The sequence below is a fragment of the Prionailurus bengalensis genome, chromosome E4, assembly GCF_016509475.1.
Source record: "Prionailurus bengalensis isolate Pbe53 chromosome E4, Fcat_Pben_1.1_paternal_pri, whole genome shotgun sequence".
NCBI lineage: Eukaryota > Metazoa > Chordata > Mammalia > Carnivora > Felidae > Prionailurus > Prionailurus bengalensis.
In genome coordinates, this window is record NC_057360.1 from 42288792 (window position 1) to 42311230 (window position 22439).

General features: G+C 57.3%; 1 protein-coding gene across 18 annotated transcripts in view; it reads right to left on the reverse strand.

Moving 5' to 3' along the window:
* Positions 1–1363: 1363 nt before the first annotated feature.
* Positions 1364–22439, reverse strand: part of PLEKHA6 (pleckstrin homology domain containing A6) — a 143684-nt gene continuing 122608 nt past the window's right edge. For 11 of the 18 annotated variants that reach the window (XM_043568440.1, XM_043568444.1, XM_043568431.1 and 8 more), the window contains 15 exons: positions 21827–21895; positions 20484–20564; positions 20040–20189; positions 19100–19195; positions 17547–17658; positions 16786–16925; positions 15671–15820; positions 14271–14400; positions 13962–14068; positions 12860–13036; positions 11646–11813; positions 11431–11564; positions 10786–10931; positions 5911–6034; positions 1364–5288 (listed from right to left, as the gene is read on the reverse strand). In XM_043568440.1, the coding sequence (XP_043424375.1) occupies positions 5919–6034; positions 10786–10931; positions 11431–11564; positions 11646–11813; positions 12860–13036; positions 13962–14068; positions 14271–14400; positions 15671–15820; positions 16786–16925; positions 17547–17658; positions 19100–19195; positions 20040–20189; positions 20484–20564; positions 21827–21895 (1776 nt within the window). In that variant the 3' untranslated portion in view covers positions 1364–5288; positions 5911–5918. The remainder of the gene's footprint in view (positions 5289–5910; positions 6035–10785; positions 10932–11430; positions 11565–11645; positions 11814–12859; positions 13037–13961; positions 14069–14270; positions 14401–15670; positions 15821–16785; positions 16926–17546; positions 17659–19099; positions 19196–20039; positions 20190–20483; positions 20565–21826; positions 21896–22439) is intronic. The other 7 variants (XM_043568441.1, XM_043568445.1, XM_043568432.1 and 4 more) reach the window with 6 other exon arrangements.

The following is a 22439-nucleotide window of genomic DNA, read 5'->3' on the forward strand; positions in this document are numbered from 1 at the left end:
CGGAGGCTCAGGGATGAGGGGGCTGTGGAGTGGGCCTCGTTCCCTGGCCACAGAGGCAGGATCCGAAGACTGGTTGCCTGCCTGAGCCCATCATGCCTCTCTCCAAGAATAATACATGACCACGACGTTCCAGAGCAGCACCCTTTGGAGGGCATTCTGCTAGGTGCGTTTTCACTTACATTTCCTGACTACCACCCCCGTTTCCAACCCCAGCCTGGCTTGATTAGAAGGCTGATCTGGGCTGGGAGTTGGAGCAGGCAGAGATCCATGGGCATTGTTCTTTTTTTCTTTTTTTTTTTCCCCCCCCCATGGGCATCGTTCTTGGACAGGAACCAGCCCATTTGTGGAGACAGCAACACCCAGCCATGTCCTGTGCTCTCCTGTCCCACCACCTCCTCTCCAAGCCTCCGGCTCTGGCCCCGAGGGAACTGCAGACAGACACAGGCCCTGGAGAGCCGCAAGTTCTCCAGGGCACCTCCTCCAGCTCCAGTGGCTTTTCTCTTGAGTCTGCTTCGATCCCAGTTCTCCCGGATTCACAAAGGACCACAGGGCGTCTAGCTCTCCTGGGGATGTGACAAAACCCCCAAATATACTCCTATTGTTTGTTAAACACACACATGCTCTCTACCAGCTCTTTAGGAAGGAGAACAGGTGTCCAGAGTTTGACATCAGCCCTTAGAACCAGACTAAAGCAAAATCAGGAATTGAAAGAGGCCTGCCTTCCCCTTTCTTCTTTCTCAAAGTTCTTCTCTACCTTGAACCATTAATGCCTCCACCTCGCCCGAGACATCCTGCAGGGGCCCAGCTGAGGCCTGCCACTATCCTGGGCTCACTCTCTCTTTCTACTCTCCACCGCATAGAATTCACAGGCCTTCTTGACTATTACTCAAGATTTCAAATTGAGAAGCTCTGATAAAGTCCTTCACGCTGAGGATCCATAGCTGATAATCACTGAGTACCTGCCAAAGGTCATGGGGTGGCTTTTCTGATACCCCTCCCCAAATCATCTACCTTGTTGTCCCCTCAAGCAGAAGTACAGGGCACTGTGCAGTAATCGAGAACACCTAAGAATTTTCTTCTCCTGTAGTTCTACGGTCAAAGAGACGAGTCAAGGGAAGTCTCCAGGATCTGAACACTGATCTAATTAATGCTCGTTACCCAGGACCTTGCTTGGGACACGTCTTGATTCGGGGCTACCCGGACAGAAGAGATGACCGCGGTGGCAGCATACCACAGACCCAGCTTTGCTTTTAGCCACAGGGAAGGCTTCACCCCAGACCCTCTCCCCTTTTCTGCCAAGCTTGTAAGCTGCCCAGAACCGCGAGGCCAGCCACAGGCAGGCACAGAGTGAGAGACACACGGCACGTGTACAAACCATTCATTTTATTTCCTGTATTGGGTTTATACAAACTTGCAAGATACAAATGCAGAGCTCACTGGGATTCTTCAGTACCTAGATCTAGAAAGAATGCTGCGGGGCGGGGGAAGCGAACGTTCACTCTCAGTCAGGAGGCCCCTCCCCGGGGAGGGGCTTGTTGGCTAGAAAGATGCTAAAAGCAGCTGCTACAGATGTTTGGTCCCCAACAGAGATGCCCTCTGTTTATCTAACTTTAACTTTTCTTCTAAGGTCACTTTTATACTAAATAAAGACACTGAGATCATACATTTCCTTGTATGGTTTATTGTCTAATGCTAGCAAATCAAATTGGCCCCAGTATGTGCATAAATAGATATATGTATATATACGTATATTTCATATTTTCCTTAGTTTTAAGAGCTGCCAGGTGGGGGGTGCCTACAGGGGAAAGGAACTGATTCCGTCTTGCTATTCTCAGCCCTGCCCCAAGACCATGCCTCTCCCCAAGGCAGGAGAGCAAGTATGCACAGCTTGCGACCTCAGAAAATCTTTAAAGTGACAGTAGCGGTATTTGATTACAGCCTCTTGGTTATTGATCAGGAAGGTAATGTGCTAATTGGGAAGGCCCTAGAATAGTAGCCAGGGCTGTCTCCCGGTGGGTCACTTAGCCCTGGGCCTCCGTCTGGGCCCCGTTCATTCATAACAAGATGCTCCAGGCTGGGAATAGGGTGTCAGTAAATGTCAGAGTTGGGAGGTCAGGCTTCAAATGCTGGCCAGGAGCTCTGTGACAGTCCCAAACCTTTGATTCCGGATCTGGACAAAAGACTTCCATTCTGCCTGAAACCTTGCAAGGCAAGAGCCCCTTGCCTACTTTGTGGGCGGATAAGAGCGTGGAAGGCCGAGCCGGCGGAGTTCAGCGCCCCAGCGGCAGCCCTCCAGATGAAAGTCCCGGGGGGCTTCCTGGGCAAGGCTGAGATGTTACCTTGTCCGTGGGACTCGCTTTAGCCCAGAAGCTGACTTCGCAGTCTGGATGCCAGACCGAGGTACCGTCCCCTTATCAACAGCCCCCAAAGGAAAGGTCACAGAGGGAGACAGAGGTCGTCGATGTGACCCAGACCGGAAAGGGATCAAGGAGTGTGAGAAGTCCGAGGAACTTGAATGTGTCTGTGCTGAAGGACCTGTGATCCCAAACTGTTTTCCTTTGGCCTTTGCACTGCATCCTGGCTCCATCAGGGAACAGAATTCTTGGTGCTGTTTAGCATAGGCTGCCATTAAACTGTCTGCCCTTTCCAGCAGACCGATGAAGGGAGGAGGTCCAGGAGCACATCGGGGGAGTGTGTGTGCCCGCACGGGTGTGCTTTTGTGCACACAACTGTAAACATTTCCTTTGAGAGGATTCACATCCCGTAACCTTAGACGGTCATCAAGAGTTGACAGTTGTAATCAAATCCTTAGACCAGGACTTCCAAGAGCCTGGATGCCCTGGTAAGATGCTCTCTGGGTGAGCTCTGGGGACTGGTCCTTTGCAGACTGGAGAATAGGAGGAGGAAGCTGCCGGGGGGGGGGGGGGGGGAGGGATGGGGTGGGGGTGGGGGGATAGGGAAGGACACAGGGTCGGACCTAGAGGCAGCCGCCCCAGTCTCCTCCTACCATTGGCCAATTCCATTCAGACATTGCACATTTTGAAAATAGATTTGCTTTTATAATAAAAGCGTAAAATAGATCTGTCTTAAAATAAGTCTGTCCTCTCCCCTTCTTTGGATCAAAAGGCATGGGGTGTGGCCACAACGTGCTAGGTAGGAATGGCGTGGGAAGTGAAGGGGAGAAAACGGGCCTGGGCAGGAGTTCTGGGAAAGGACCAGACATCCAAACAAATATATATATTATGTATATATCTATAATATGTATAATCTTCATAAAACATATATTAAGGCATGTAAAGCAACATAAAGAGCCAGCTTTATGAAACAGGAGGTGAGAGCGAGGTGGCAGGCGTTAATCCTTGGTATTTCACATGTAGTTCTAAAAATACCACTTTAAAAAAGGAGAGACGGACAAAGAAAGGCGAAGGCATGGAAGGCCCCCAAAGAGCCGTTTCTTGTGGGTGGAGAAAGGTGCCGGAATGAGGGAGAGGGCCAATCCCGCCCGCCAGTGTGTAGGGGAGGGGAAAAAAAAAAACAGGTTTGGGGTGCTCGAGCTGTGCTAAAGATGGGAAATGGAGCCAAAGGTCACGGTCAACACCTCTGCTAAAAGCGAAGTGAAATTCCCCAGCCTGCAATCCCGCAGAAGCACAAGAATATCCTAAGCACCTAGAACAGTGCCTGGTACATAAAAGGTGCTTGATAAATATTTGTTGAATCAACTGCCATTTTTACTTGCATATGAACCAGTAACTGTCCCAGCCGTGAAGGGGTGGAGAAGACTTGGCGGCAGATAAAGTAGTCGTTCTTGGGAAGTCTCCGGGCATCAGCTCTGGCAGAGAGAAGGCCCAGGGGCCGAGGTTTTTCCCGCTTCACTCTCTCCCCTCCCTCCTCTCTGGCTACAGTCCTCGAAGACGAGCCGCAGAGGAGGAAGAATGAGCTTTGCTTCTGTGTCTCCTCCACGGGCCTCCCTGGGTAGGTGGATTGTGAGACAGCCAGGCCGGAAGGGAGTCCTTCCACACAGCCTCATCCGGACGCCTGGAATGCGGGGTGGGGTCCTAGAATCTGGCCTCCCAGATTAAGGCTGTGCTACCTCTCCAGGGCACTCGCTCAGCTGGCCCACAGCCCATTCCAAGGGGAAGGGGGACAAGGAAATGTCCCGAACAAGGTTAGGAAAGGCCCCAAGGCTGACTACACCCTACAGAAGACAGGTCCTTCTCTCGGACCCTGAGCCTAGTAGGGGGAGGCAGACGCTAGGCCCAGACCTAAGAAAGAGCCATCTTCCAACCTGCTCACCCACACCAGCATCCCCACACCTTCGTCCCCACGGCCTCAGGCCCCCAGGTGCTTGCTGGTGGGTCCTCCGGGAGCCAGTGTGCGGGCAGCCCACGGATGTGGGGGACCCGGTGGAGGAGCGGAGCTGACAGTCTGGCACTGTACTTGGCACGAAGCTAAGGCTCCATCCTGGGGAAACCAATCCCGTACCCCCTCTTTGCATCTCTGCCTTGTCCTTTTTCTTGCAAACGATTCCTGCTGCTTCCTTGTCCTCCCTCCCACTCGCCTCCAACTCTCCCTTTCTCTCTTCTACCCCTTCTCAACCTGCCCTCAGACGCTGCACAGACCTGCGTGCTGCTCTCTACCCACAGCCAGCACTGTCCCCTCCGGGAGCCGAGGAGCCTCTCCCCACGTCTTGTCATCTTGTCTTTGGCTCAAGCAGGGTGGTCAGTCTCCACTGGACCCCCAAGGAGCACCCATAAGCAGAGATGTGTCAAAGCCCTGGGTACAGCCGGGGCAGTAGGGTGGGGCTGGTGGGGGAAGGACATGATGGCAGGTGCCGTCCTCGGTGTCAAGAGGGCCCAGAAGAGGCAGAGTGTCCATCTTCCCCTAGTCCTAACCTAAGACGGCCCAGGGCGTCTCTCCCACCAGGGCATCCTCTTCATCAGGAAATGTTCCAGTAAGGCCATCACCAGCCCGGGCAGGGCAGGGCCAGGCCTAGCTCCCTGTGACTTGGGCACCAGACAGGAGGGTGCTCCCTGCCCGCCCTCTCAGGCCCTGGCCGAGGACCACCATCTGAGTAGCGAGGGGCTTCGGGGCCGGGCGTGGCGGGCATGTGGACACTGAGGCATCCTCTCGGCGGCAACCCCGGCCCCCAGCCTGGCTCCCTGCAGCATTCCCACGGGAGCGCAGGCGCGGGGGGCCGGGGTGGGGGACCAGGACCTCGGGGGGCAGAGGCGGCCTTCAGAACGTGGCTCTGTGCAGCTTCACGGCGTTGGCCTCGGCCAGGGCTTGCACTAGAGAAAAGAGAAACGGGTCAGAGAGGTGCTACCCAGACGAGAACCGACTCCAGCCAAGCTTCCCCGGGAGACAGAGGTCTTTCCCTGTAGAACCCTGCGGAAACCCGCCCCACGCCCCCAACCCTGAGAGGGGGACAGATGAATGGAAGTCCGTGTTCTTTTCCACCTGCCTGATACTGAGCGGCTGTGTGCGAGGGGAGAAAAGATGCACAGCCTTTGCTACCGTTTCCAGTGTGATTTTAATTTACAGGAAGATCTGGGGGTGACCTGGGGGCTTCCGAGGCAGGACCGCTGTGCATCTCAACAGGTAGAAGGCTTGTTGGCCGACAGAGGGACAGCGGGGGCCTCAGCTCTGTCCCTGTCTGCTTCTGGAGAAGCAAAGCCCGCGGGCACTGCGGTACCAAGCAGCGGCCCTGCCAGCCGGGGCCAGCCCAGCACTGCACGCGACGCCGGAGGGCTCAAGCAGGTGGAGGGAGGGGAGGGAGCGGTGGGGGTGGGGGGGGGCACTGGGGGTGCGGGAGAAGCGATGTTGGGATGAGGGGTGTGGATGGCTCACGGGGGTGGGGGGCGGGGGACCCACTCCCCCGCGGTGGATGAAATACAGAAGAAAAGTTCTTACGTCAGAGCTCAGACCCGCATGGTATGGCTGCTGTCGGTGCCCCGTGGGGATTCAGACGATAGGGGGTTGGCTGGTGGAGTCGGGGAAGCAGGGGAGGTGGGAGGGCTTGGGGTGGCACATTGCACTGGAAACAGAAATGAACAGGGAGGTGAATAGGGGTGGGTGGGGGTGGGAGGGGTGGGTGGAGGTGGGAGGGGTGGGTGGGTGGAGGTGGGTGGGGGAGGGGCGGGGAGGCGGGGCACCCAGAGCAAGCGAGGCCCTTCCCCAGGCGGCGAGCCAGGCAGGAGGCAAGCAGAGAAGGGAGCTGAAGCGGAGCTGGCCTCGTTCCCGGGCGCCACGGAGGAGCACGGGGTCCCCGGAGGAGACGGGGCGGTTGCGGGCTCTGCTGAGAACCAGTGTGACCGCGGCCGAGGCCGGCCTCTCTGGGCGGAGGCTCCGCTCCCGTCCGCGCAACGGGGAGATGGCGCGGAGGGGACCAGCGACGGCGCCTTATACACGGTGGTGTCGTCGCTAACGATGATGATGAATAGTGCAGTAAAATCACACTAGCCCAGATCGTCAGGCCCCCCCATCTGACGACTGGATCCAAGTTGTCACCGGGGGGGGGGGGGGGGGGGAATCCCCTCCGTTTAAACGGAGGCTTCCGGCAGGGTTGAAGTGAGCTCCGTGAACTCAGACCAGCTCAAGGTCTTGGAAACACGGCCCCGCTATCACCGGGGAACCCCCTTCTCCTCAATCCAGGAAGGGCAAACTTCACCCCCAAGCCAAACAAATCATTACAGACCTTAAAGTGGTGACATTTGAATTAATGGATTTTACTCTAATTATCATTATGATGCCATGCTGAGACTAGCCAAGTGGAAGGGCAATGGGAAGGGGGGTCGTATTATGAGGGACCAGCTCTGTGCGGGCTCCAGGCCCCTGGGCACCCCTGTGCGGCTGTGAGGCAAGGAGACCGGCAGACAGAACGTCCTCACTTGGCCTCAGAGGAGAACCAGACCTCACCCAGGGTCACACTGTTTCCTTCAAGAGAAGGATCCTGGCATCGAACTTCCTAGTCCCTTGCTCTCCACCCTGCCCTCGGCACAAGAGAGGGGGCCGGGGCAGCTTCCACTGCATATGTACGTACACCCACAGTTGTATATAAGACCTGGAACTTTCTCGTGAGCGGGACGTTGTGTCTGCCCACACACAATACGTAGTTTGTGCACAGGATCCGATAATACCTCCACACGTGCTGCAAACCTCTCAGATATGTGTGCGCGTGCACTTCCAAATCTGTTCTCTTCCACGTGACCCAACACACGTGTAACTTCACATACAAACACACTCACAAACGCTTTCGAAACACACAGTTGTGCGTCTGTCTGTATCGCGGACCCAATGGTTAGTTATGTGGCAGCTTCGACTTCTAAAATAGTCAAAAAGATGGAAAAAAAAACAAAAAACCAGGCAAGGGCTATTTCAGGAAAGCCAAATTGATGTTCCAACGTGCATGCAGTGAGGCTCTTACACTTATTCATAGATGAGCTCCTTGGAATCCAGTTACTTTCATTCCTATACAATTCTTTTTTTTTTTAATGTTTAAAAATGTTTTACTTATTGTTGAGACGGAGAGAGACAGAGCATGAGCAGGGGAGGGGCAGAGAGAGAGGGAGACACAGAATCCGAAGCAGGCTCCGGGCTCTGAGCTGTCAGCACAGAGCCCGACGCGGGGCTCGAAGCCACGAAGCGCGAGATCATGACCTGAGCTGAAGTCGGCCGCTTACCCGACTGAGCCACCCAGGCGCCCCAATTTCTATACCATTCTAATAGCTGTTGACCTGCTGGGTTTCTACCCCCTGGGAGATCAGAAGCAGGGAAATTAGGGGAGGGAAATGAATCAAGAGACCTACTGACAGCTAGAAGAAGACACGACTGAGGAGGAAAAAGTCTTTTGCAAAATTAGATACAAAACCTTTAAAAGTGTAACAGTTTGGGAACATTTAGCATTGCTACAGTCTGTACCAACTGTAGCCTCCAAGGGCATTCCCTTCAACAGATCCACAAAATAAGGATATTTACAATGATACTAAATTAGCAAGAGCAAGCAAAATGGGTTACGTTAAGTATAACTTCCTTAGGAAGGCAGAAAAGTACAAAATACGTATCAGGAATGTATGCGCTGCAATAGTTAAAATTCACATATGTAGCAGCTGTGGATTGGACAGATGTGATACTGTTACTGTGTGTCCACAAGTACTACCCCATCTGCATGCATAAATAATTGGTCACGGGGTGCCTGGGAGGCTCGGTCGGTTGAGCGTCCGACTCTTGATTTCGGCTCAGGTCACGATCTCATGGGGATCAAGCCCCATGCTGGGCTCCGAGCTGACGTCGCGGAGTGTGCTTGGGATTCCCTCTCTCCCTCTCTCTCTGTCCCTCCCTGCTCACACGCTCTCTCTTTCACAAACAAATAAATGTCACACGTGCTCTCTCCCACCCTGCACACAAAGATACATCAGTGCTGCCACGTGTACATATATACGACATACACACAAGTGCGTTTTATCATTCCCGATGCTGCAAAAAAAAAGCGCCAATCGCACACAAACACGAACGTTCGTAAACACCATCTCCATCCTTATATTGTACGCTCACCTACGCATATGTAACTCGGACGGTGTACCGAATGCCACCTGTGCTCATAAATAATGGTCTCCACACCATATCCGTAGACATCTTGCACACGTATACACTCACGCTTCACACCCGAATACACACAGATACGTGCGCCTCTGCAAACACCACCCGAATACAGACACCGCACGGGACATCGTGCCACACACACAAAAAATTGCCACGTCTTCCCGTATACACCATTCTTGAGTCTGCACACACTGGGCACACCGACAAGCGCTCCAGCACTCCTTACTGACCACACGCCCACGCTCAGGCACCACGCCTCCATCCTGTGCACGCCGCCCTGCTATTATGGCCCCGGGCCCAGCACTCAGGTCCCGGGCTTGGACCTATGCCCGCACGGCATGTGCCCAGGGACAGTCCTCGCTGTCCCTGGCAGAGCAGCAGCTCTGGGAATCTGGGCCACGAGCCAAGGGGCAGGGGGGACAGTGGGCTCAGTCTGAGGTCTGGCCCCGCTGTGCCATTTTTTAAATAGTTGGGGTTTTGGCAAAAGCGAAGCGATAGTTTGCTTTCAGCGCGTAGACCCTGAAATGTAAGCCGGCGTCTATCAAGAGGGAAATCTGATAGGCTGGGGTGGGTTCTGTTTTCATGGAACCTTTGGCTGGGAGACTACAGCCGAAGAGAGCCAGGGGCTGCGGCGAAGGCAGAGGGAAGTTTTAAAAACAGTGTTGTATGCTCTAACCCTCGAAACAGGAAGTTGCCTTCTGCCCAGAGCATGGGGAATTTGATCTTTGGAAGATTCAAGTTCACTTTACGGCTAAACTACAGAGAGGTTAGCTAGAGGCCTCCGTGCAGCCAAACTGGTTTTGCCGCCCTTGGCTGCAGGATGGGGCTGTCTGAAGCCCGTCCCTTTCTCGTGTCCTCGACTCCAGCCCAACCGACAGCTTCTTTCTGAAATACCGCCCCCCCCCCCCCCCACCCCGGGCAGGGGGGGGGGGGGGTCTTCCTCAGCCACCCATCTAATGTCCCCTAGACTCTAACTGCCAGTAGGTTCTTCCTCAAGGCGTACTCAAATCCCCCTTGTGGTTGCCCTCTGGTTTCTAAAAATATCGATATTTAAAATAGTTGGAAAAACCACAAACAGACCCTACTTCTCCTTCAGCTATTGCTATTTCAATGAGCCACGACCACCGTCACCAACGCCACCACCACTACACCTGGCTAGCATTTATTGAGCACCGGCGAAGGGCCAGGCACCGCGCTGGGTGCTGAGCATTTATTGTTGACATCCCTTGCACCACCAGACAGGTACTTTGATTTGGATTTTACAGAGGAGGAGATGGAGCCAGAATTCAAACCCCTCTTAATCACCAGCCCGAAACGCCATGCCTTCCACCGGGCTCCTGGCCACAGGCCTGACCTCGCCCAGGGTACCGTCCCCGTGGCCAGCACCCCTGTCTCTGCCTCTTCCTCTTCCTCGACCAAAGCCCTTGTAACCCTGGCATCCTTCCTGGGCCTCCCTCCGGACTGGCCCTCAAAGTTCTTCGTCTCCGTCCTCACCACCTTTTGTCTTGAGGAGGAGGACGCGCTCCGTCCCCCCCCCAGGCTTCATGACATAATCGCTGTCTTGGAGCCTCGCCCGTTCTTCCTGATTCCATTCTCACCTTCTCTGGGGCCATATCTCAGGCTGGCTCCGGCCTCACCGTGTCTACCTGGAACCCTCTCGCTTTCGGGTCAGTGTGAAGTCCACTCGTCATGCTCATCTTTAATGAGCAGAAAAGTGGGTTCGGGTCAGGAGCCAGGCTGGTGACTGTATCACTCTCAACTCTGCGGCCACCTAGAGCGTCTCCACCTTCCCATGTGCACGCGGCAGGAAAGGGCCATGAAAGGAGGCCCTGATGCCTGGCCCTCACTCCATGCCTATCACTCCCAACCAGACTCGGTTATCACCTTTTGGCTGTGCCTTTCCTCGAGCTGTCCAGGGGGTGGGGGTGGGGGGGCTCGCTTGCTTCCTGCGTGGCCTCTGGCCATTCCTCTGCGGAGCTGCTGGGAGGGTCACCATGGCTCTGAGCTCCTGGACGCAACTCTGGCCCCTCTGCACCCCGCGGAGCCTAGCACAGTACCTGGTGCTCAATAAATGCTTATCCTGATCTTGACGGTCTCTCTGTCCCTGGTCCCCTCGCAGCACTGAGCTTCCTCCCCTGCACCTGGTCAGCCGGCCTCCCTGGAGGAGCGAGGCCCGGCCCCTCTCACCAGACAGCATGCGGCCCCTGCGGGAGGCCTCGGTCGCCAGGGCACAGGAGATTTCAATCCGCTTCTCCTGCTCCTGCAGCTGGCTCTCTGAGTCCTGGGGCACGTCCACAAGGTCCCCCTCGCCGACGGGCACCACGTTCTGCATACTGAGGAGGCACAGACACACAGACATGGAGTGGGGGGCGGACGGGACGGTCCCATTGGCTTGGGGCGGGGGCCTGTGGACTGAGGTTGGCAGGGTGGCCGGAGGCCTGTGAATGGGGTGAGTGGGACCCTGGCCGAACACATTTCGGGGCCCCTTCCTACAATGTTTTAAAATGGATCAGAAGGTTCAGGTGAACATTTAGGGCGGCCTCGACGAGGAAGAGAGGTCACCAGAGGGCAACCCATCGGTTTGTCTCGACGACAGCACGTGCCTGCACCCAGCTGTCTTTTTGACCCCCGACGGCGGCGGCGGCGCGGCCCCTGCCACGGGCCCGGGCCTGGTCCGCTGCCTCGAGCCACGGCCTCCACGCGCTCTCCGCTGGGGAGGCTCAGGGCTCCCACTGGCATGGGGTGGGGTGCTGGATTCGGTGGCGCTAATGTCCCAGGTGCCCTGGGTGCCTGGGTGGGCAGATGTCGTCGAGGTTCACCCAGGCCCGTTACCTGGACTTGGCAATGAGCGTCTTGATCCTCTCCACCTTCTTCTGCTTCTCCTTCAACTCCTCGGGGCTCAGGGGAGTATCGGGCTCCAGGTCAATGTACCGTTCAGGGATGAGGACTTTGTCCGGCGTGGACAGCTGCGGAGGGACCTGGGTCACCACCCCCATCCCACCCCCTTCCAGGCTTCCTCCCCCTCCGCCCTCCCGGACTTCACTCACCTCCTTATTGATGTCCACGTCATAGTGCTGGGGCTCCAGCTCCATTTTGCGGAGCCGGGCGATCTCCTCCCTCGGCGTCTCGTAGGCCTGCCCACCAGGCTCCTCTGCCCGCAGGGCCGCCTCCAGGTTGGAGATGTCCACCTCGTGGATGCTGCGGTGACGGCGCACCTAGGGGACAGCACCGCCGTGACCACACGGGGCCCCTGTCCTGCTGTCGGCAGCCATTTCCCCTGCTACCCGTGTCTCCAGACAGCGCAAAACAGGCCTGTGTCCTCCCTGCTCGTCACGCCCCATCCGGCCACCGCCCCGCGGCCCCACCGCCCGGCTATCTTCCTTCCGTGCTGCTTGTCCAGAGCGGGGACGCCTGCAAAGGCCCAGACGCAAAATCTCATCGATAGGTCTCGTCAGTACTTGGTACTTCGCATCTGGCTGTAGCCTGTGTTCCCATTCTGCGCCATACGTTTTGGGCAGTTGATTAGTGTGCCTGACACTGGCCTTTAGTTGTTGCGTATCAGAGAAGCTCCAACCCACCAGGTAGAATGCAAGCTGGTTGAGGGTAGGACTTACGAATCGTAATTTTCCTGTATTTTTGAAATGTGGTGGAAAGAAAACTTAGGCAGGTGCCTGGGGCTACTCCCAGCTCCACACTCAATAGCTGTGTGGCCCAGGAATCCTTAATTTCTCCTGACTTCGTGTCCCTGTCTCCCAAACGGGGGTGATAATTCCGAACCTCGCGCTGCTGAGGGACCCGAATAGAACAACATGAGGTTTGGGAACGGTACCAGGTGACAGGGTGGCATCGTGATTATCTTCAGTATGTATCTTTCAATACATAGAAAACGCTCTAGAAACTGCGTGCGCGATGCCTCTCTCTGGGCGGTGAACTTCGCACTATTCTGTGTTAAGTGAATTGTGTATACTTCATTTCCACTAAAGCAATCAACGCATTCTTTGGGGGGGGGGGGAGAGTTATTTCTCTTTAAACGCACAAAAAGGAATACTTGTTGCAGTGAATCGTCTGCCTAGTGGGGAGAAGTCTCCCCCCCGCCCCTGCCTCGTTCTCCCCAGGTGCCCAGGTGCCCAGCTTGGGCCCTTCCCAGCCCCTCTCCCAGTGCCCCACACCCAACTGCCCCGGCCCAGGCTGGTCACCCACTGGGAGTGGACACTGTTGGCAGATGCCGGGCCAGGCCCGTGGGTCGCCGCGAGGACATTACCACTTTGTAGGCGGGCCGCGTAGCAGGGTCGGGGGCCGGACTGGCCGGGAGCTGCAGGCTCCTTCGCTTCTCCTTCATAGAGCCGCTCTGGTGCCTCCGCATGCGGTCGATCTGCTCCTCCACACTCATCTTGACCTTGCCCTCGCCAGGGAACACGGCACTCTTGGGGCGCTCCTGCTGCAGGGGGAGAACGGGGCTCTGACACGTGCCTCGTCTGCCCTCCCAGCTTCTTCATCTGCCCTAATCCCTTAGATTTCCCTTCTCTGGGAAGCCTGTCCATAGCGGGTTAAAGAATAGCCCCTAAGACATACGTCCAGGTCCTAACCCCCTAGTAACTGTGATTGTGACCTTATTTGGAAATAAGGTTTTTGCAGGTGTGATTAAGGTAAGGATCTCAAGAAGAGAGCATCGTGAATTAGAGTGGACCCGAAACCCAATCATGGGGGTCCTTGCAAGAGACAGAAAAAAAGAAGACGGAGTAGAAGGAGATGGGAAGGTAGGAGTGCCTACTGGGGTGTTGGGTCTACAAGCCAAAGAACAGCAAAGATTGCCTGCAATACCAGAAGCTAGGACAGAGGCACGGGACGGGGTGCTCCCTCAGACCCTCCAGAAGGAACCAACCCTGATGATGTCGATTCGGGACTCCTGGCCTCCACAACTCTGAGAGAATAAACTTCTGTTGTTTTAAGGCCCCAAGTGTGGGATGCTTTGTTAAGTTCCTGGCAGCCCTCGGAAACACATCTACTGCCTTAGGTCGGCTCATCTGACCCTGATTTTTGCTGGATTTGTATTTCATCGCTGGCACATTATAATAATTTTGTTCAACATCCCTCTATCCTTCTCATGAATTAGGGCCACGGCAAATTTGAGAATTGTTAGGAAGATCAGAACAATGAAAGTAATGTGTATCTTCCTTGTCCCTTGTCCCTCGATATGGCTTCCTGAAGGAAGGCTTCTCCAGTGGAGCTGTTGCCCCCTCCTATTTGTCCTGCCTTCCTCCACCCACCCGGGGGTTCTTGATGGTGGACAGATGGGCGGACACAGAGAGGCCTCAGCCCAGCTCAGGCCCACTCGGGCCTCGGCGCCCACAGATTGTACTCACCCGGGAGGAGAGTCCGTTGGTGAGCCCATCGGCACTCCTCCTCACCACCCTTGACGGGGTTACCTCTTCATCGGTGGGCGACTTCGTCCGAGGCGGCACAATGCCAACTGTAGGGAGGCAGAAGAACCGGTGGGCCTCCTGGAGAAGCAGGAGGGCAGACACACAGGGGAGCCTGCGTCTAGAGGCGGCTCAGTGCCACCTGTGGCCGAGATGGGTGGGCACTCACTGTCTTTGGTTGTGATGAGCACCTCTCTGGGCCGCTCTCCGACTCTTGGCCTTGCGTCTAGGGGAGGATGGGACAGGAAGTACCTTTGTTGAGAGCTGTCTGCTTCTCTGCCTCCGCCTCTTGCCTGGTGGGCACCAGGTTGATGTCTCTGGCGGTGTCCAGGGGTGACGTCTGGTGGGGGTCTTTCTTGCTTTGCTCATAGCTTGCCTTGGGCTGGGGAGGAAAAAGGAGGAGACGGTTGGTGCCCTAGGGACTGCCGAGGATTTGGCCCCCAAAGGTGTTTCTTTGTCTTGCAATGGTTGGAGCACAGACCCTTGAAAACAGGGGATAAGGAAACTCTAAGTGAGCCAGCTGGGAAGCAGGCAGGGGTGAGATCGAGCCTCCCACTCAGGCCACCTTAAGGCTGGCCAATGCTGGCTCATCTTGGGGAGTGAGGGCTCAGGGCTTCCAGGAGGCCCTCGGCAGAGGCCCATCAGGGAGGCCCCTCAACCTGACCAGTCCTCTTGGCAAACGCCAAGAAGCACAGACTCTGCTGTGAGCCAGAGAGGAGGAATGGCCAGAGGAGGGGTCTATAAGGCCGAGGATCTCTGAGGATTCTGTTGGAATCGCACCCACAACTTAAGCGAAAGAACCAGCTGGGCTTTGGTACCAAGATTCTGGGCGACGGAAAAGTGCGCTTAGCTTGAGGGCTCGCAGAATCACGAGACTCGAAGGGGCTTCAGATACCACCTGCACCCCCTTTCGCCCCCATCGTGCAGCTGAAGAGTCTAAGTGTCAGTGAGGTGCACACAGAAAGACTGGGCCAGAGGCCGGAAAGCCCGGCTCTAGTCCAGGGAGAGAGCACAGGTGAGCCCCATCGCCTCCCCTCATCTGGAAAGCGTGGCCTGCTTTGCCCCCCTCGCTGGCAGCCCCTCGGGGCGGTGCAGATACGGCAGCCGAGCCAAGATGGAAATACGGTTCCCTGTTTTAGGCGCGGGACTCTTTCTACTCACCGTGCAACCTCTTGCCAGCCTAACTGTACCTCTCTCCTGGGAGAGGGGCTGGGGAGCCAGAACGGGGCAGAAAAGGGGGCCCTGTATTCTTACATCCCAGGGCCGAGGAAACCCAAGAGGACACAGGCAAGGCAGAGACAGAGACAGCACAAGAGGACCGGCGTCTGAGGCGGACAGGAGCAGGAGGGGACCGGAATGGCACCGGTCGCTGCGGGTCCCTGGCCTTTCCTGGCCGGCTGGTGCTGGCAGCCAGGGGCTGCCCGGGAGCCGCGGCACGGAGTGGGGCAACTCACTGTCCCCCTGTCCACAGAGAGCACCAAGGGGAAAGCCTTCTCCGCCACCCCTTTCCTTATCCCAGGGTCCGACTGGGCAGCTGTGGGAAATGACTACTGGAATGGGAAAACGGCTCCGTGTCCTGCCTCGGCCCCTCGCCTGGCCGTTCGCCCCGCTCCCTCCGCCCCTGCCCTCCAGGACCCAAGGGTGCTGGGTACCTGACCCCTGGCTGGCTCGCCACGGCGGTGCCAGGAAGGGGAGCTGGGGTACGGCCAGAAGCGGCTCTCGCTAGGGAGTGGAGGCACGTTTGGAGGAGACTCCAGGGGGACGTAGGCTTTGGGAAGGGGGGGCCGCGGCGGGCCGGGCTCCTGAGGCAGAGAGAAGCCAGAGCATTAGGAGGAAGGAGAGCAGCCGCTGTGAGAGCAGGAGAAAAGAGCGTTAGCAGGCGGACAGACAACATCGTGGAGACCTGCGGCCCCCATCGTGGACATCCGGGGCCCTGGACCCCCGGACTCCCACCCACCGCCCGGATGGAGCTCCAGCTCCGGAGTGAACTCTCAGCCCGGCCTCAGGGCCCTCTTCAGCAGAGCCCCCGCCTGCGACTGCGGCCCCCACCGTGCCCCCATTTTGCTCCAAAGCTCCCTGCTCGCTGTCTCATCATCGCGCTGGGCACATTCGTGCCCCTGTGTCTTTGCTTCTGCCGCCCCTCCTGTCTGTGATGCCTTTCCCTTGTTCCTCTGACCGTCCCAATGCCTAGTGGCCCAAAGTTCCACCGTCTCTTGGGAATATCAGAGCATTTATGGGCAATACCGAGACACACACCGCCACGCTCCAGAGGCTGGCTGTTTCCTATAAATTGGTCTCGGTCGGCACCGGACGCTGGGCTCCCCAAGTGGAGGGCTGTGGGCACACACGGGCACATGTCTGAGAGGGCCTCACACCGTCCCTGGCCCCTGGGAGAGCCCCTGTAAACGCCTGCTGACTGGCTAGGAAACTGCTCCCTACGCTGACTCTCCACCCTCTCGTGTGCTGGAAAGCTCCGGATTTAAATCCCCACTAAGTGGTATCTTTGTTAACCATCCTGCTGTTTGGGAAGAGACCTCCCCGGAAGGAAGCTAAAGATGGCAAGTGCAGATGAGAGCAAGGAAAGGAGAAATCTGGAAGGAGGTCCGCCAAACTGGGCGCAAGACGACGACTGCCTCGGACCGAGAGCCAAAGCTCTAGGACTGGCGGCCTCTGGGGCAGGGAGGGGCACAGAATCCGGGCCTTTCAGGCAGATGAGGACCTGCTCCCCCCTCCCCCGCCTACCTTCTACTCCATTTTCTCAGCTTACCTCACTGGATCCGGGCTTGGTGGGGGACCCCTGTGAGCCGGACACCAGTGAAAAGGGGCTCAGGGGGCTGGTGAGACTGGCAGAGCTGAGAGGGCTGGCGGGGCTGTTGGAGCTGTAGGTGGCCGTGGGGCCAAGGCCTCCTGGGGGCAGAGGAGAGGAGAGGTGAGGGATGATAGGGTAGGGGTGTGGCCAGGCATGTGGATGGGCTCCACAGGTGGAGGAGGCAGGGGAGGACCCAGGGACGTGGGAGGAAGGTTCCAGGGCCACCTTGGCCCGCTGAAGGGACTCATTATGGGGGCTGGGGTGCAGGCTGGCCGTGGAGAACTGTGCAGGGACAGGGGACGATGACGGACGGAAAGGACACTGTTGCCTCCGAGATGTCAAAGAAAGCCAGCCCAAAGTCCAGCCCAAAGGGCTTCAGGAAGACATTAAGGTAGCGGCTTCGGATCGCCAATGGGCCCGTGGGCTTAGGGGTGGGGAGAGGCATAGGTGCTCTTTGACCTTTTCTGGGGAGGAATCTAGACCATCAGGGGCAACAGTGTCTCTGAGGGGTCTGGTGCATTCTGGGAGGAGAGGAGGGAGTAAGGGAGTCGTACCTACCCTCCCGGGGGAACATTCTGGAGGCCTGAGAGGGCCCTGACTAGCTCTGAGCTCAGCATAAGGGCCTGGAGAGGTGGGAGCTGACAGATGTGGGATGGACGCCAGAGACACCAGAGCATTTCTGGCGAGCGTTTCAGGAGGCTGGTGGAGAAGGCACCCACCTCTGTGCTTGGCCGTGTCCGTGCCCCGGGACGGGTTATTTTTCCTCAGCCCCTCCATCACGTCCTGGATCCTCCAGATTTCCTTCTGGATTTGCCGGTTGAGTACCTCATTCTGAAACAGCAGAAGAGCAGGTCAAGGGAGGTGGCCGTGAGGAGCGTCCCAGCCTCCTCCCTGCATCCCTTTGGGCCGGCGGTAGACAAGAGCCCCGTGCGCACGCGCACTCTGACGCGCACGCAGCCCTCCAGCACGTTCCTCTTTCTCACGGGAAGACTGTGCCCCCCCCTCGGCTTCTGCCAAATGGAATGCGGGAATTGCCAGAGGAGAGGGCCCTGCTATCACAGTCAAGAGCCCCGTTGGGTCAATATGACTCAGCTTCCCCCAGGGAGGTCAGGGTGGTCTTGGAGCAAGTGTCCCTCTAGGTGGCCACTATGGGAGCCAGTTATCAACGGCGAGAGTTCCCCACTTACTAAGATTCTTTGTATCCAAACAGCCCTTTCGTAACACTCACGCCCAATGCATGCCTACACACTCATGGATTCTATTCGGTTAGAGTTGAAAACTGACAGCTGCCACTTAGTTAGCCCCCGACCCTCCTCCGTGCCGCGCGTACCAGGCTCCGCGCTAAGTGCTTTGCCTACACTAACTCATCTCGGCCGCACCAGAAGTCTGCGAGGCAAAAGTGACAGGTGTCCCGACTTTGGGGATGAAGGGATGTGCGCCCAAGGCCGTCCGTTAGCAAGCGGTGCGACCACCATCTGAGTCTGGGTCTATTTGTCTCCAGAGCTGGTGCTCAGAGTGCTTTCCCACCTCCTAAAATGTTCGTGTTGAAAGTGAGCCTTGCCCACAGGACACGGTGGCATTCGGGTGACCTGGACCAAGAGGGCCTTCACCGCACCCTCCCTAACCAGCTGCAAGCGAGGGTGGGGGTAAGTTTTGTTGCCAGGAGGAAAACAGGGGAAACTGGGGGCATTAACCACAACAGAGAGACAGGGCTTGCACAGCTTGGGTAGATACGATTGATCGAGGCAAAGGATAAGAATTCCCCAAGGTGGATGAGCCCAGCCTCCTGCCTCCAAGCAGAGCGTTCCTACGCCCTCCTGGGAAGGAAAGCCTCTTTCCTATCTTAAAGTTCCTGGGTGGCTTCTCCCGTACTGCCCACTCCTTCTGAGGTCACGAGGGATAGCTACACGTATACCCATATCTATATCCCCGTAGGGACCTATACGCTTGTCTAGACCGACGCCCGTGTCCGTATTTAGGTGTTAAATCCTTTCAGTCATAAAATACCTTCTGTCTAACCCAGCTCTCTTGTGTTTCAGCTTTACTCCTTCCTAATGATTTGATGGAACTAAAGAAGAATCCACATTATCTTCGTCCTGAAAGCGTCTGTTTTAAGCGGACTCGAATCCTGTCCTTTGTCTCAGGACCAACTCCCTGTCTCAAGTCTCTGAGATCTCTAAAGCAAGCGAGGAAGCCATTTTGGTCTCTTGTGGCCCTAAGGAGAAGGGAAGGCATGCCACCCGCCCCTCCCCTGCGCAGGGGCCTTCTTCACCTGGACGTCCAAATTGAGCTGCTCCCAGAGGTCGTCGTGCAGGGCTGAGACCTCGGATTCAAGGTTCTCATACTCTATGGTGCTGTTCGTCAGGGCCTGCAAGGGCGGGTGGGTTGACTGAGAAAGCGGCCATTGCCGAAGCCTTCCTCCCATCCCGCCGCGGGGCCCGGGGCCAAGGCACCTGGGGTCTGGCAGGGCGAGGGAGGAGGGCACAGAGGGACAGGCGGAGAGGGCCCAGGGCTGAGACATTCTGATGACAGCCAAACACTGGCCTTACAAGAGGCGCAGTGGCCCATCGTACTGCAGGCGGACACAGGGAAACCAGAATCCTCTCCAGACGTGGGGGTAGGCCACAAGGGGACCGTACGATGCCCACACCCTACTGTTCTCCCCACACTGGGTGATACAAAGTGGGAGGGCAGAAAGAGAAAACCCAGAGGTGTTTGCTTGCTGGGGGTTAGAGACCTTTCTCCCTTCTGGGCCACGTTTTCCTGGGCCTTTGGCCGCCGCAGCCCAGAGCCATTATCCAGGCAGTGCGTACCGGCCGCAGGGTCGGCCCCGTGCCCACGGGCGATGAGGGAGGTGGCATTGCCGCCGGTGTCCTGGATCTCCAGGGGAGAGGACAGAGGCAGGCAGCGAAGCTGTGAGAACAGCCGAGGAAATGAGTAGCCCTCGACTTCACCCTGTCCTGATCGAATCCCGGTGCAGGTGCGGTGTGTCAAAAAATAAGCCAGTTTCCTCGGCAGAGACTACGGATCGAAGAGGCCGGCATACGCACGGCCGCGTGCAGGGCGGAACTAAGGTCTCGCGTTTGTGCCCCTTCTGGCCAAGAGCCCCCTGCTGCTCCTGCCCGCAGGGGAGAGTCGGGAGCTAGAGGGCACAGCCTGGGAGGGGCGGCTCTCCTGTCGGGGTGCCCACGGGGGCGGGGGGGCGGTGGTACCGTGGTCGCCTGTGACAGCTCCACCCGAATGTTGATGAGCTGGTTCTGCAGGGACTCTTTTTTGCGCAGCAGTTTCTCCGGGTAGGCGGGCTGGTTTCCAAACATCTCCAGTTCCTGGTGGGTCCCCATCAAGGCACTTTCCAGGCTCTCCTGAAGAAGGGCAGGGGACCGGCTGTGAACAGCCCTGATAACTCCTCTCTGGGACTTTAAGAGGCCTGAGCCCCAACGGTTCAGCCCAGCAACTTGGTGGCGGTTGTCCTCCCTGGCTGGGGCCCCCCGGAAGAGCTTCAGCAGTTCCAAGGGAGGGCGGTACAGAGGTTTATGACAGAGCTGTGTCAGCTTAGGGCGGAGATGGCAACCCACACCTCTCCGAGCCGGCCTCTCCCGCCCCCCACCCCACCGTCCCCACATGCCCCCAACCCAAGGCCACCCCTTGGCTCTCACCTTCTCAGCTCGGAGCTGCTGCACTAGCCGGTCCTGCTCCCTCACCACCTTGTTCTGTTCACACAGTTTGCCCAGCAGCTTCTGGGGGGCCCGAGGGGGTCGAGGGAAGGGAGGGAGAGAGAAGGGGGTGAAGGATATGGTTTGATGGGGACCTGGGAATTTGGTTGGAAGGGACTGGCCTCTGGATACCTCCTCCTTTCCCTTGCTGAGGAACCCTAGGCCTTCTTCACCTTGACCTTGGAGGCTCCTGGGAATAGGAAGACGGTCTTCACCTTGGGAGACTCCCCAAGGACCTACCGGGAAGGGAGATGTGCTTATTCTCTGAGGAAGGGAGTCAGCTTGAGAGAGGAGTTAAATGTTAAGCCCCTGCATTCCCCTCCTCCTGGGGGTTCCGGTTCCCGAAGGGTTGAGGAGACAACGTGGCCTGTGCCTCCCAGGCCTTCCCGGCGGGCATGGGAAGTCTTGGGAAGGAGCAGGCGGTCTTGGGAAAACCAGTGAACTGGCTCCCCAGTCTCGCAGGACCCTGTTCTCCCCTCCTTCCAGGGTCTCCGGATGGCTGAGGCTGGGATCCTTCTGAGATCTGGTCCTCGCCTGGATGGAAACTCTCCTAGGCCTACTGGGCGGACCCGCTACCCAGGCAAGACCAGTGGTGATGGGGAGGAGGCAGGTTAGGCCAAACTTCTCTTCTGGGAAGACTTATGCTTTCCCCATATCCACACCTTTATTCATGCCATTCCTCAAACACTTCTCTGGCTCTTTTCTACTGAGCCACATCTTGTCTTCTGGGCCTTTGAACTTCAAGGCCCGGCTCACATGCCACCTGCTTGGTCCCTGGCCCCCCTGCCCGGCCCTCCTGTGGAACTCATCACCGAGCCCATTTAGTATGCAAATCTTATGTCACCCCCTGCTGCTACCTGGCACACGCGACACTGCCCTGAAGCTCCCTGAGGCCAGGGCCAGGTTCCTCCCTCCAGTCAGTCACCGAGGCCCTCCTGCCAGGCTGGGCCCAGGGCAGCCTGGCTGATGTCCCTCCTAACCAAGTCTGAGTTCCTTGTAATAAGCAGCCCCCGCTGCTGTAGGCGAGAGGGCCTAGGCTCAGTGGAGAAACGCACACAGCTGGCATGGGAGGTAGGGGTAATTGGTACGAACGACAAAAGAAAGGGCATGAGGAAGGGGCAGGCAGAATGCTGTCTTGGTGGCGAGAGAGGACATGAGTCAAAGGTATGAAGAGCCGGCAGAAGGACAGAGATGGACGGAGGAAAAGCCCCAGCGGAGGAGAGCGAAGATGAGGGCGACAGCGGGAGGGACCGGAGAGGACAGGGGAGCAGGAGAGCTGCTCTTACATCTGTATCCTGCTCGTTTAACTTGTAGGTGTGGAGGCCGTCCCGGAACACTTCTGGGTACGGAGGGACCTGCAGGAACACGAGGCCGGTTACAGCAGCGGGGGACAGGCAGGGCGTGTGGGGACGGGAACGCGGACAGCCCTCGCTCCGTTCTTGTCCGAGACCGTGGTCCGTCACTTCTCGCCGCCTCCATGCCGGGACTCTGAGCTAGTTCTTTGCCCCCGGCTGGGAAGCCTGGGATGGCCCCTGTGTAGGTTTTCCCCAATTCTTGAGGCTGATTCTGCCCAGCTCCTACTCTCCCCTCTCCCCTGAGCTCAAGATCTACTGTCGGGAGGGACTCTGGGGGTGCATAGATCCCAGATGGCTTGTTGGTAACGACCATGACAACAACAGTTAACCCTTGGCTGTTTTGGAGGGTGAGGCATGAGGAAATGGAATGAGCATCGGAAACACTTGAGAATTATCATCTTAGTAGATTGAACACCAGCCACAGGGCTCGTGTCTAACCCAGAAGTACACCTGGGTCTGGCAAACGCTGCCCACCCCTGGTGAAGCATCTGGAAATCACCGGACATTCTACACAACCTTGGCACTGGATGGTTCCATATGACAC